General features: G+C 42.8%; 1 protein-coding gene across 1 annotated transcript; it reads right to left on the reverse strand.

Annotated features, from left to right (window-relative positions):
- Positions 1–1,633: 1,633 nt before the first annotated feature.
- LOC122128492 (tripartite motif-containing protein 16-like) lies at positions 1,634–7,463 on the reverse strand. Its single transcript, XM_042708323.1, has 6 exons — positions 6,564–7,463; positions 6,042–6,137; positions 5,575–5,808; positions 4,107–4,266; positions 3,709–3,768; positions 1,634–2,375 (listed from the first exon to the last, which is right to left on the reverse strand). The coding sequence occupies exons 1-6, from the start codon at positions 7,164–7,166 to the stop codon at positions 1,828–1,830; spliced, it is 1,701 nt and encodes a 566-aa protein (XP_042564257.1). The 5' UTR covers positions 7,167–7,463; the 3' UTR covers positions 1,634–1,827.
- Between the last annotated feature and the right edge of the window lie 7,907 nt (positions 7,464–15,370).

The raw sequence follows: 15,370 nt of genomic DNA on the forward strand, positions 1-15,370 counted from the left end.
TTGACTCTTAGGGCCTCATTTACTAACATTGCGACCGCATCGCAATCTGCGACTTTGCCAACCCGCATATAGCGCACAATATTTTGCATTGTATTTATCAAAGAAGAACCTCCTCTAGATGTGTCGACCCCTTACCAGCGTAATCAGCGCCTAACCCCGCCCATTAGTGTTATTTAGCGCGCAGCTAAAATAGGGAAGAAAGAGCCTGCGTGTTCCTTCCACCATGGATGATGAGTTCAAATTAGAATTAGAGCTTTTGGTTCACGAGGTTACAGCAAACTAACCTGGGTAAATATAGAATCTCATAAATATTTCTCCATTTAGCCCTTCTGTCCACACTAAAAGTTGCGATCACTTTGAATTCAATACTGTCTTTTATTGGTGAGCTGATTTTGGGAAATAAACTTTTCAGCGTTACTATGGTTACCACTCAGGGTGCCTGTGCAGCTCCATATTAACGAGTTTATGTTCACGAGTTCATATTCACACATATTAACATGAGTTAATCACACACAGGCAACGGCAAACTGTTAAGATGGTTCCCTAAGCTAGAGATAGCTAGGATAACACTGAAAACCATGCTTTTCAAAAACGCTGCCCTAGGCGGATACATTTGAAAACTGGACTTGTAGCGTGGACAGGGGAAACTGAAGTTTTCAGACGTTCGGTTGCCATGACACTGGGGGTAGCTTGCGCTCGAGAGGCTATAACGTCAAAATAAACATCGAAGGTGAAATGAACATGCTGCTCTGTCTCTACAATTTACTTAGTTTAGTTAGTGTACTTCGAATTCAAGTGCTTTTCCCGAATAGATACGCGTTATTCCTACGCAGAAGGCAAGCACTGTACTCGGTGTGCTTGATCTATGGGTGAAAATACGGTCTAAACCATACAATGTGCGGCGATTCTGGGTAAGACGTGGCCGAACAGCTAGCTGGTGGGACAATTTTGTATATGCCTATATTAAATGATATATCAAATATAAAAAATAACATTTATGATGTTCGTCTTTTTCAAATTTCTCACAGGCACATCGTTTTCATTTAGCAGCTGATATGTCATGCTAAAACACCTCTTGTTTCGTTACTAATACATAATTAGGCGCACTTTACGCATCTCCTCCCATCTCTTTGCGACTAACACCCACTTTCCCTTATGCCCTCCCAGCAGTGATAATCTGCGCTTTTACTCAGGTGCGCCTCCTTTGGAAATCCAGTTTTATGTCTTTACCCGCAGAAATTACACCTGAAATGGGCGCAATCCTGTTAGTAGCCTAAATGAGGCCCTTAGTGTTTCCACCTGGGGAATTGTGTGTTAGTTGGGTTTGAGCTGTGATGACTTAAATTAATGAAATTAAATACCAGTGCTTACTGAATTAGCACATGGTGCAGCCACTGATATATGAAGGGATTTGTCTGTAGAGTTTTGCACAACAAATCTGAATCATATGTGAAAACATGGGGATAGTGTTTTGTAGTTTTTGGAAATGAGTCTGTCTTTTGGTAGATGGCGTCATGGTTTGGGATGTTTAGTTAACAGGCCCAGTTATAGTGTGTAAGCTATCAAGACAAAATGTAATCAAGGTAATCTAATACAAAAAAGGGTAATTTACCAAATTGCTTCTTTCTGATTCATTTGCATTTTATTCATCATCCTAACTTAGGGTTGTAAATAAATTCAAAGTTCGGCCTCAGATGTCATCTAAAGACCATTTTTTTCATCCCAGACCACCAGTGCGGTACATACTGGTGATCTAATGTCTGACCCTAAACCCAGGGTAGAGAGGCTGGGTGAATGTAGTCTGGATTCAGCATCTGTACATCTCATTCACAGCAGCTTCACAGATGATCCAGCATGAAAAAAAAAAAACCCAAACGCAAACCCAAACCCAAACCCAAGGTAGAGTTTGTGAGTGAATGTGGTCTGGACTCTGTGCAGGAGGGTCATTGTGTCAGAGATGCTGTAGAAGGCCAGAGTTCCTGCCCTGTCATCCACATACACTCCTATTCTGGAGCTGGCCACTAGAGGAAGTGCAGTATGTTTATTATTGTGCCAGAAAGAGGAGCTGCTGCTGGAGAGGCTCAGACTCCAGGACTGATCATTATATCCAAACCTACACTCATTACCCCCTCCTCTCCTGCTGATGCTTTTATATGAGACTGATATATAAACCTCCCGCCTCCCACTCCACTCAACCTCCCAGTAGCAGCGTCCAGACACACCCTCTCTACACAGCACCTGCCAACACCCATCAAATCTCTCTGGATGATCAGGATATGACTGGAGCTCATCTCTCCTTTCCACCCTCCTGTTTCCCTCAGACAGATGGAGGTTTCTGTTTGCTGTGTTTGGATCCAGTGTGATGTGACAGGAGTCTGATGGAGGAGAAGACAGGACAAACGTAGATATTTATATGTGTTAGGTGTGTGTGTGTGTGTGTGTGTTAGGTGTGTATGTGTGTGGTTGTGTTTTTTTTATATGAATCTTTGCGTTTGGGGAATGAGATTTATTTCTGTGATTTCTTCTGTGAGGGACTTTCACATATAAGTGAGATTTGTCTGTGTGTGTAGATCTGTACATGTTTGTGCAGGTGTACATGTGTGAATGTCTGTATTCATAAGTTCAAAAGTGAGCATGTTTATGTCTGAGTGTGTGTGTGTGTGTGTGTGTGTGTGTGTGTGTGTGTGTGTGTGTGTGTGTCTGAGTGTGAGAGAGAGAGAAAGACAGTGTGTGTGTGTTTGTCTGAAGGGAGTCCTTTGTATGAATGATTGATGTTGAGTGTGTGTAAGTATTTGGGTTTGTTTCATTTGATTTCTTTGTGTGAGATGAGTCCTTCGTATATAGGAGTGTGAAAGTGTGAAAGTGTCTTTGTATGTGAAAGTCCATAGGTGTGATTAGTTGTATGGGTGTGTGTGAGAGACAGAGAGTGGGAGAGAGGGGGAGAGGAAGGGAAATACAAAATAATACAAACGTCTTTTTCTTCCTCTTGTAGTCTAGACTATCTTTGCTGTGGGATGCTGCTGTAGTCTCTCCACCTGATCTACTTGTAGAAGCCCTCAGCCTACACCTACTCACCCCAACCACGCTTTCATGCATTTGTGTTGTCGTGTGAGATTCTTTACATGTTTGCATGGATGTTTGTCTACATTTGTGTGTGTGTTTGTGTGTGTGTATGCGTGTGTATGTGTCTGTGTTTGTGTGACTCATTGATATGATAGCTTTACAGATCCCACATACATAGGACAAGTGCATATTTTATATCAGCTGGAAATCAATGGCAGTTCAGTGTTCTAGTTTTCTGCAGTTCATGTTCCAAATGTGCCTAAGAGATGCACGCAGAAGACTGTGTCTGGCCTGGTCTTTGGCCAAGACCTAAAACGCCTAAAAACCTAAAAAAGTTTAAATGAAGTGTGTGTGTGTGTGTGTGTGTGTGTGTGTGTGTGTGTGTGTGTGTGTGTGTGTGTGTGTGTGTGTGTGTGTTGATGCGGAGAACTGAGTTTAAATTAAGTGTGGGTGATTGATATGACAGGGGTGTGGCACATTTGTTACATCTCCTACCGTTTAGAACGCTATTTTAGGAAAATGGAAAAAGACACTGGAAAATACACTCTTACCTATGAACTATAACAGCCATAAAGAAATGTTGAACTGCTTAAACATGATTTGGAATAAAGTAAACTGTATAAAATGTGTTTGTGTCAAACTCACAGTGTAGGAAATCCTCTCTGGTTGTAGGTTCAGGAGGGAAAACAGCCTGGACTTTAGTCACTATTGAGAGAGAAAGAAAGAAAACACTGACTGGTGTAAATGTCAACATTGCATCAACCTTCTGTTTTTATGATGGCAGTAAATTTGTGGTTTCTTGTTGAGGGACATTATGAGTCCCCAGCTTCTTTAATCTTAAAGACCCTCTTAAGACAAGTTAACATGGAGACACCTGTAGAGTATCTCAGCTTCACTGACATACAAAGGATATGTTACAAATATGTGATATTGAAAAAATACAGGTTCCTGAAGTTCACCATCACATTTAGCTTATTAGTACAATCCAGAGGGAAAATATAGTAAGTCATTACATGTAAACATATGTGAGTAATGTGATTAACCTGATGCAGATATCTTCATGACTTCCTCCTTGCAGAAATTCTCCAGCTGTGTCTTTAGTGAGGAGACAGATTTCTTCACAGCCTCAAAAGATAGGGCTTGGTTCACAGAGATGCAGGATAAGTCTTTAGACTCAGGTGTCTCACTGACCGACTGTAAAGTCTAAATAAAGAAGCACAGAGATAGAGAGAAAGAGTGAGGGGAAGAAGAGATGACAGAGATAGAGAGGTAGAGTTAGAGGTAGAGTAAAAACGTCAACTATCACAGTGCACACGAGACTCTTAAGTAAGATATTATCCTCTGATGTTTGAGATGTGAACTAAATGTAATATTATGAATATCTGGTTGCAGCCTGTGTGTGTGTGTGTGTGTGTGTGTGTGTGTGTGTGCGTGCGTGCGTGCGTGCGTGCGTGCGTGCGTGTGTGTGTAGGTTTTTTATATATAGTGGCACGGTGGCTCAGGTGCTTGCACTGCCGCCTCACAGCAAGAAGGTCATGGGTTCGGACCTTCAGTGCTCAGGTGGGCTATCTCCCGGGCCTTTCTGTGTGGAGTTTGCATGTTCACAAGGAGTTTCCTGTACTAAGAACCCAAACAGAAAAAACATGCAAAAAGAACAGAACTCTCCTGTCCGTCCCTGACCAAGACGGATGGTTCACTTGGTCCCCGGGCACTTACAAGCTGCCCACTGCTCCTGGGAGGTCCTGGAGGAAGGACGGTCCAGGATGGGAAAAAGGCAGAGAATAAATTCACCTCGACCTCAGGCGTGTGTGTGTGTGTGTCCTGTGTCGCCCCCATATATGCACGTGTGTGTTGCAGTGTGTCGTGTGTGCCATTAAAACCTGACAATTATTATTAATGTGTTTAATAATAAGCTGGCTAACTGCTAGTGGGGTAAGCCCATGTGCCGACTCCTTAAGTTCAAGTTTTTTGGTTGATGTTATGAATCCCAAATGTCCAAATGCGACTGGTTTGCCTTGACCTACATGTGACCTGACCAAAGAGGCAGAGTGGCAGGCACCTGTGCACCTCAAGTGTCTCCAAACAAACTGTAAGCCATGATGTCAGGGCAGATGTGCTTTTATCAATTAACCACAGGTAGTGACATCACTCAAGCCCCACCTGTCAGTCAGTGTTCTTCCTACCATGTGACCTATCCTGTCCTAACAATTGCCATAATGATTTTGAGCAGTTTTCTGAAGAATGAAAATGTCTTCATCATGCTCAAATGTTTTCAGTGATAAATACAAAAACTTTCTTCACAGACATTGAAACTTAATGGGGTAAGGTATCTGTTCAAAGTACTGTGGACTGTGTTATAATATGAAGAATGAGGATCTATCTGGAAATGTAGAGATCCTTGAAGGAAATTCAACAATATCTGAATTGAATTAAAATTTCCACCTAGGAATATATTCAACATAAATCGGTGCCAAACATTCTGTGCACTAACAATCCATCATCAACAATTACCTTGAGGAAATGGATGTGATCCTCTGTGAGTGAAAGCTGCTCCAGCTCAGCATCTCTTCTCTTCAGCTCAGCAATCTCCTGCTGCAGTCGCTTCAGGAGTCCTTCAGTCCGACTCACCTCAGCCTTCTCCTGAGCTCTGATCAGCTCTTTCACCTTAGAGCGCCTTCTCTCAATGGAGCGGATCATCTCAGTAAAGATCCTCTCACTGTCCTCCACTGCTGTCTGTGCAGAGCTCTGTTAGGAGACACACAAAGAGGAGGGTGGCAGGAGACCCACAGAGGTAAGTGAAGAAGCAAACTCACTCGTGGTGTGACTGGCATTTCTTGATCAAATGACCAAGGGCAAATCCTGCCAAACCATGTTGGTCCTGTGATGGTCTGTATCATGTAGAGATGGCAGCATAACGGTGATAACCAAATAACAAGTGATTGCTGAGCCAGCTGTTGTCCTATGTGGTCAGTTCTCACCTTGAGAGTCTTCACAGCCTTCCTCAGCTCCTGCAGCTCCTTCTCTCTCTCCTGGATTCTCTGCTGGATTTTCCTCTGGGTCTGCCCCACCTGCCTCTGTTTAAAAAACAAAAACAAAAACAAACAAAATAATGATCAAATATCACACATGACAACTGAACATTCATAAGCAAAAACCTTTAAGTACATTTCAGTTTTTTCAAGAGATTTAATGACACATTGAAGCAGTCGTTATCATCTTCAAGTGAAAATCAGGATAAAGCCATTAGCTAAGTTCAAGAGGAGCACTGGTAAAACTTGTCAAGCTGGTTCAGAACCTGTAGAACCTGTTTTTACTCAACACTGGATATTGCACCTGATAATCATTTCCTGATTCTTCCTTTCTCTAACGGGCAAAGTATTTGCGGAAACAACCAGACTTGTGAGATAGTATTGTTGTAGTTATAGTATTACATTGACAGTTAGCATGTATGTATAAGAGCCCTCATAGAAATGTTTGACACATGTATGTCCAGAACTGACCTGTTTGTCTGTCCATTCTGCTGCAATAGTGACTGTGTCATGGCCTTTATGTTCGTCCATCGTGCACAGATAACAGATACAACTCTGATCGGTTCGACAAAATATTTCAACAACCTTCTTATGATGAGAGCAGATCCTCTCCTGTAGATTTCCTGTGGCATCAATCACTGAGTGTTTTCTTCCTGGGTTCAGGTCATTGTGAGCTTTGAAGTGAGTTTCGCAGTAAGACAAAAGACATTCCAGACAGGACTTCACAGCTTTGAGTTTTCTCCCAGTGCAGACGTCACACTCCACATCTCCAAGTCCAGCATTTGAGGGAGTTATAGGAGAAGCTTGGATTCTGGTCTTCGTAAATGTCTCGACCATGTCAACAACCAGAGGATTTTTGTAGAGTGGAGGTCTGGGAGTGAAGGTGCGTTTGCACATAGGGCAGCTGTAGACTCCTCTCTGATCCTCTTGATTCCAGCAGCCCTCAATGCACCTCTTGCAGAAATTATGTCCGCAGGGAATAGTCACTGGATCCTTCAGCAGATATAGACAGACTAGACACTTGAAGGAGTCCTCTTCTTTCTTTCTTCTTTTCTTTGAAATAGCCTCTGCCATTTTGTTTGCTTTCCTATCACAACCACAAGCACACTGAGAGTGATACTTAAGTTTCGTTTTCACCAGAACATGATGTGCTGAGGAGTGGCTTCCTAGAAGTAATTTAGCTTCGGTCTTCCAAGGTCAGATGGAGGCGGGGAAATATGCGTGCGTGTGTTTGTGTGCATATGTTTGCGTGTGTGTGTGTTACACCCCTGAAAAACAGGGAGAAATAATAAAAAGCTGATGTTTCCTCAGTGAGAACATTTACTTGAATGAATCATCAAACACAGAGTTTACAAACAAGCAACGGGTTGGCTGCAGTATAATACTGTAACGACCTGTATGTGTTAATGTTCATGTTCATTGTGTTGTATGCCTGTGTCCTTGCTATGCACTGCGTGGGGCTGGTAGAGTAGCCAGGGGGCGGGGACACCTGGTTAGGAGAACTTATAACTTGTTGTTGGGCATCTTTGTGCTCGCGGTTCTGTGAGAATCAGCCACTGTACCTAACGTGTTCAGCCGGTGTTATAACGACCAATAAAGTCATTGAAGTACTCAAACTCGTAGTGACTGAGATAGCTACAACACAAACCTCATTTACGTTATAACCATAAGCTACAACCATATGCAGGGTTTCCCTGAGACATAATTCTCATTTTCTCTACCGCTGCCGGTAAACAGCATGCAGCGATAACGGAATAGATTGTCGCAAAACCCATGAAGTTACTGAATGAACAAAATACAGACAGCCGTGTAAAATATGTTTACATGTAACAAAACCTATAAGGGTTACTAAAGAAACAATACACAAATGACTATAAAATACACTGACATACTGTATGTGCATATGATATAAATTTGCAGTCATGGGTTGAACTCTGCTAACAAGATGGGGGGGCGTTCACAAACACACGCTGGCATACTCAGTAAAATGTTTCATACACATTCTCCTGAAACTCGTATGAGAAAATGTCAACAATATGCCTTAAAAGCGTGGAGAAATAATCATGAGAGTGATAGGGTGATGTTTCCTCAGTGAGAACATTTACTCGCATGAGGAAAATAATGCCATCTCCGCTGTATCCATGGGTGGACACACAAACAATCGATCTCAGGCCGGCACATCTAGCCTACTGTACAGATCACCGATAATACCATTATACCTCAGCTCTGAATAATAACAAATGGAGTAAATAATGAGTGAATTAAAGACGTTTTGCATTTTAACTCCTTTTAACACAATACAAGTTATTTTAAACAGATCTCATGAACTGTTTCTCGTGACCGTATGATTCTGTTAATTTTATCAAAGATGCTCTGTGATCCACATGTACACTCCTATTCTGGAGCTGGCCACTAGGGGGAAGTTCAGTCTCCTCGTTACTGTGTCTGAAAGAGTAATCAGATTTGGAGCAGTCCAGGCTCCAGGACTGATCGTTGCATCCAAAGCCACATTCATGGCCGTGTCCTTGGTTAGTTGTCGTTCAGTGAATTACTGAATTACAAAACCACTACACGGATCCGTGGTCATTTCATTTTTTGATGACCACTTTCACACTTATTATTTCTCTTTCTGTCCTTTCCTCCTGTGCCACATGGGCTTTTGGAGTCAGACTGACAAAAAACAAGTTATTAATTATGGTAATGAGCTTAATCAAATTAGCTGCATTCTTTGGGATGTTTTTGTGGTAGATGCAGTCTGAAATTATACATGTTGAGGTTTGTTTGTGTGTTTTTGCTTCCACAAAGGATGGCAATCAGACAAACGGGAACGATATGATGACACAGTATGGCTAAACATCCTTTTATTTCTGCAATGGCAGGCAGAGCAACAGCGCAATTAGTATTTTCATCATTCCCTTTTCTTGGTCTATATCAATGGAGTAAAATATAACAGATATAACAGTTCAACCCTTTTAATACAAAAAGGGTCCAAACGTTCCAGCTTTGTCTTTCTCTCTGCTCTACTACCCTACCTACCCTTCCTTATTCTAAGTGCTTCTGGGAGAAGTCTGATGCCAGTTCCCACAGTGCAACACTAATCCCTCCTACTGCAGCAGGTCCCAGCACCAACTCAAGAGCCACTCCCATTGCTCCTGCTGCAGCCAATATTACTACAGCAGCTGTAACGATCCTTCTCAGACCTTTTCTCTGTTTTTTTTATTTCATTCTCTATCACTATCACTTCATCACTAGCCTCTTTGACTCTTCTAGTCTCTCCTTCTCCTTGTCCTCATTCCTCTCCTCATGCTCTCTTAACCTGTTTGGGGGGGGGGGGGGGGGGGGGGGGCTTTACTTATATTGATTTGATTATATATTTGATAAGACAGTGAAGAGACAGGAAATGAGTGGGAGACAAAGAGAGATGGGAAGTGGGATCAGGAAATGAACGCAGGTCGGATTCGAACCCGGGTCACCATGAGCACTTGGGTCTGTGCATATGTACTTGGATCTACATAGTAGCCTCACAGGACCAGATATGATTTTGCCTCTTTGGTTGAATGTTTATGCCTCTAACTTTGCATACTGAATGTGTTCCTTTCTCTTCCTATGTGCGTGTGTGTGTGTGTATGTATGTATGTATGTCTGAGTGTATGTGGGTGACTTATATTAAGTTTAATTCCTAGTTAAAATCTACACCACACATATCAGGCTTGAAGAATATTCCATACATCTTAATGTATCAATTTTCATGGAACAGTGTGAGAAAATATGCAGTATTTTAGAAAAGATGAGAAACTTCAACAACCCATTCAAATATTGCCATTCTGAGATTGCACAGAGATGCACGTCACTTCCCTGAAGTGGCACAGGTCCATGTAAAGTCCTGTTCCTCTTTCAGACTACATAGAACCTTTTGGACAGTTTTGTGGTCGGTCTGAACCTTTGTGTTTGAAAATAAAAGCAGAACTGTTGATATTTCATCCAGAGTTCTGCCCACAGACACAGCGGCATGAAGTGGTCAGCGAACGTCTGCTGTCCCTACGAGGGTGAGCTGCTCCCCAGAGCGCTGCCTCCTCTGATTATCAGAGAGTTCCTGCTGGGCGTCCTGGGCAACGGCCTTGCCCTCTGGGTCTTCTGCTGGCAGATGAGGCCCTGGAAGAGCAGCACCGTCCTCCTCTTCAACCTGGCCCTGGCCCACTTCTTCCTCAACGTGGTGCTGCTGTTTCTCTCCAGCTACTACCTCTCCGCATCTTCCTCTTCCTGGTGTCCCTGAACCGTGGCGGCAGCATCACCTTCCTGGCGCTCATCGCCCTGGACAGGTATGTGCGCGTGCTGCACCCCCACCACCGCCTCAACTCCGCATCCATCGCCAAGACTGTGGGCATCGCTGTGGTGGTGTGGGCGCTCACCGTCTCCCTCGACGCCCACCTCCTGATGGTGCCACAGCAGCTGGTGGTGGGACGTGCTATGCAGTGCGAGAGCTTCCTGGTGTGCCTGGCTTTGGACCCCTTGGTACAAGTCTGTCTTCATGATCTCCTTCTTCGTCCCCCTGGCTCTGATCCTTGTCTACTCACTCCGCATCGTCTCTGAGCTCAGGCGCAGGCATCTGGATCGCTACGGCAACACCAAGAGATCCTGCTGTGGAGGATCAATGGTTGGGCAGGTGTTATATCGGTTAGGTTAGGTTGCTGGCTATGAGAACTTGCATGTGAGAGTGAGAGAATTGGCCGCTGTGGGAATACTTTCAGACTTAAAAAAGCATGGTGTCTCATAATGGCTCATATTGGTTTTAAATGTTATCTGTTAACAGAAGTTAATGGCAGTGACATCACTCTGAGATGATGCACACTCTGATAAAACCTCATAAGATGTTGAAAACATCACATTCAGATGAAAATAGTGTATTTGTTGTGTTCAAGTTTGGATGGTATTTAAAGAACATATCAAAACTGTTTGGTTTTCGGCATGCAAAATAATTTGTGTTTGTGTGAGAGAGAGAGAGAGAAGGATAGAGAGCGAGCGAGCAAGGTAGAAGGAGAGAGAGGAAGGACAGAGAGAGAGAGAGAAGGAGAGAGAGAGGGAGAGAGGAATCAGAATGTTTCTACTGAGAACAGGTCTTAGACTAAATGTCTGTTTGCACTGGGGGCAGCTGTAGATGCCTTTACCATCTTCCTGATCCCAGCAACCTTTAATACAGACCAGACAGTAAGTGTGCCCACATGGAACGGATCCTTTATTAGATCCAGACAAACTGGACAAGTGAAAGAATCCTGTCTTTGGGTCGAAGATTCTGCCATTTCTCACAGCCACGATCGCACACAGGGAGATAACAGTGTGAGAGTTCAGTTTCTGTTTCATGTGTTTTATTCTAAGGAGGAGTGGCAGAGATGTTGTTGTCACACTGTTGAGGAGGAGTCAGTCAGATTATTTGAGAATGTACGTCTGTGTGTGTCTGTGTGAGTGTGTGTGAGAGAGAGAAAGATAGAGAGAGAGAGAGAGAGAGAGAGAGGGAGAAGGCAAGGAGAGAGGGAGAAGGAGACAGAGGGAGAGAACAAGTGAAAAGGACTCTGATGGGAGAGTGTGTAGCTGGTATACCTGAGGAATCAACACAGTGCTTGGTGTGACATGGTGTTCATGAGAGAACTTCATCTGCAGTGGGCCTGAGAACTGGCTGTTTGGATGTATGTGCAGTTGTGTCTTTAAATCATTTAGCAGCTTGCTAGGTTAAGACAAACTATCAGATGGGTTAATCAGGAATAAGGACAATGTGCTCTTCATTACCTTAAATATCTGTTGTTTGCAATTATTGTGTGGTGAACATCAATCTGCTCAGGCTTGTTTACTTTGTCTCTTCACCTCAATGGCAAATCTGACAGATTTTTAAATGGAGGAGGAGGAGGAGGAGGAGGAGGAGGAGAAGCGGGGGTAGTTTTCCTCTGTGGGTGGAGTTGTTTGTCGGAGAGACGCAGAGAGAGTCAATGTTGAACCAATGGGGTGGGTGGTGAGGTAATGTTGAACCAATGGGGTGGGAGGTGAGGTAATGTTGAACCAATGGGGTGGGAGGTGAGGTACTGTTGAACCAATGGGGTGGAAGGTGAGGTAATGTTGAACCAATGGGGTGGGAGGTGAGGTAATGTTGAACCAATGATGTGGGTGGTGAGGTACTGTGTTGGTGGTGTCTGTCTGATTTATTTGTTTATTTTTGGTCCAGTGAATTACCCATCAGCACCGTCCTGCCTGACAGAAGGGGCACACTCAGCTCATCTGCGTGTCAGACTCTTCATGTCCAAACCTACACTCATCACAGAGTCTCAGGTGTGGACAGCAGTGGAATGATATCTGTGTCTGACTAAGACTCTTCACTCATCACAGAGTCACAGAGTCACAGGTGTGGACAGCAGTGGAATGATATCTGTGTCTGACTAAGACTCTTCACTCATCACAGAGTCACAGAGTCACAGGTGTGGACAGCAGTGGAATGATAGCTGTGTCTGACTAAGGCTCTTCACTCATCACAGAGTCACAGGTGTGGACAGCAGTGGAATGATATCTGTGTCTGACTAAGACTCTTCACTCATCACAGAGTCACAGGTGTGGACAGCAGTGGAATGATAGCTGTGTCTGACCATCTGCTTATGCAGAGATGAGATGAGTTGTCTACACAAGAGAAAAGTCTGCACTCCTACATTGTGGTGAGTCTTCGCATATTTCACGAAGAACAGCTGGTTGTTTCTTGGTAATATATGCAAATGCGAACGCAAAAAGTGGAGTACAGAAACCCTGTGTATAGTATTTGAATATTTTTTTAAATATTTTTTTAGGAGAAAACCTATTTTGCAAAAGATCCGTCATTAGTTTCTCCCTGGTTCCCCTCCAAGAGTGTTGAGTAAGACCTCTCACGGATGGAGGGCCCTTGGAGTGTCTTCCTCTGCTGGGCATTCCTATAGTCACGATCACGTGAGGCTTTCCTTGATTTACCGTAGCTGTGCGTGGACTCAGAGGGGCTCTGCTCAGTGTGCCCGTGTCCGACCTGTCAATGCTGGGTGCAGTCAGTGAGTTCATTCAGTTCAGTTTAATTCTATTTTATTGTTCATTGCGCCAAAACAATAAAATTGTCTCAAGACGCTCTACAGAGCGTTTTTTTTTGTAAAAACACATTATTTGATGTAGTCTTGTTTTAAACCATGTGTGTTTATTTATTTGGCTTTCGATATACCTGATCTGTTCATTTAATATATTCCAATAATGTATAGTCATGTATCTACATTAGAGTATCAATCTGACCTTTTAATAAAGCTATCTGCTTATTTTACCGCCACTGTGTGCTGGTTTATTTCATGAAGGGGTCATAAAGCTTCATTCACAAGAGCTATTATAGCTTGTTGCACTTCCTCATTTCAGCCACTAGAGGGCACCATCTTACTACAGTATACTAAAGTATAAGGGGGTTTCTCTGTTTTCTTACACCAGAGCGTTTCAGATGGCAGCTGTATCTGAGGCAGACCTGGCCCTGATGTGGCCCAGATTGGGTGGTTACACCACGTCTAGTCCACATGTGTTAGACTGTGGGACAGGAGAGGGCCTATTCTTGGACATGCCTTAGGTGTGTGTGTGTGTGTGTGTTAGGGCATCATCTTTTAAAGCAGTGTTAATTTCGTTGACGAAAAGTATGACGAAAAATATTCGTTAACGACCTTTTTCCCGTGACTAAGACGAGACTAAGACGTGACGAAAACGGATCTTTATAAATAAAAACTATGACTAAATCTATTTTAACTTTCGTTGACGAGACGAGACGAAATGTTGGTGGTTGACTAAGTCACAATTGTTTTTTTTTCTAAACTTGTATGCACATCATTGGTTGAATGTTGCCCGGTCCTGTATCTATCCCTCCTCCACTCTCTGAGATGGCCAGACATGCAAGTGACGCCCTATGGCTGAACGTTATGATGGCTGAAGTTCAAGCACTCGGTACTGGAAGACAAATAAGAATAGATATCTGGACAGTCTTTAATTATAACTTGACAGAAAATAAAGCACAATGCACCGCAATAACCGGCGAGAAACCTTGTGGCTTCAAAATAGGTGGGAAGAACACAACAAGAGGCACCTGAAAGCGCACAAGACAACCCTGCCATTTATGCCAAGGTAAATGAGCTAGTAACTGTCAATGATAATTAGCTAATGTTAACTAGTTATTCGAATATATTAGCCAACGTTAAGTTAACTTCAAAGGGGCAGTCGAGTGTATAGGTTGTGTCAGCTTGGATAACTAGCTAGTCATTTTCGATTGAAACCTCCCGTTTGGCTGGGCAAATGAGTTCCAAAACTTTTAGCTAGCTAACGTTGGCTAACTATGAGGTAGCATAGCTAAGTTATACTAGCTAGTTATCGATAGCTAGTATAACTTAGCTATGCTTACCTTGGCATAAATGGCAGGGTTGTCTTGTGCGCTTTCAGGTGCCTGTTGTTGTGTTCTTCCCACCTATTTTGAAGCCACAAGGTTTCTCTCCGGTTATTGCGGTGCATTGTGTTTTATTTTCTGTCAAGTGTAGTAAACTCATTGCAGAATGGACTATAGGACAGGCCACGCATGACATTAATCAAGAAAAAATAAATGAATATGTGATTGGTTTACATATCCTTGTCTATTTATGCAATTGTTATTATCATTGGCACTACTTTCAACTCTCAAACTATCCGTCTAGCTAAATACTGTATGTTGGTTATCAGATTGCACAGCAATTCATATGTGCTTGATTTAACTAAGGCCAGGTAGGCATAGTAGTTGTATTGTGTTATCAGATCATTTGAATCTTCAAAATCTAGACTTGATATTCTCTTATATTTTAATGATAATACTGTTAATTAAGTATTGCCTTACAATTATTATTTACATTGAATTCATTGGAATTCAGCTGTAGGCATATACTAGGAGATCTGTATCTTACAGACTAATTGCATCCACAGTTTAAGTACTGCAAGCTTTACTATTATGCAGTTGTAGACACTACACAAGGGGTCCCCGGGCCTGAGAAAGGATGGAAAGGAGTTTAATGTGACTATAAGATGGACTTAACTTTTAGTTTAATGTGACTAAAACTAGACTAAAATGTAATGAGACTTCGTCGACTAAAACTAGACTAAAATGTTCTGAGTTTTCGTCGACGAAAACTAGACTAAAACTAAGCAGGATAAAAATGACTAAAAGTGACTAAAACTAATATGCATTTTCGTCTAAAGACTAAGACTAAGACTAAATCTAAAATAGCTGCCAA

Source organism: Clupea harengus, chromosome 7 (genome assembly GCF_900700415.2).
Source record: "Clupea harengus chromosome 7, Ch_v2.0.2, whole genome shotgun sequence".
Taxonomy (NCBI): Eukaryota; Metazoa; Chordata; class Actinopteri; order Clupeiformes; family Clupeidae; genus Clupea; species Clupea harengus.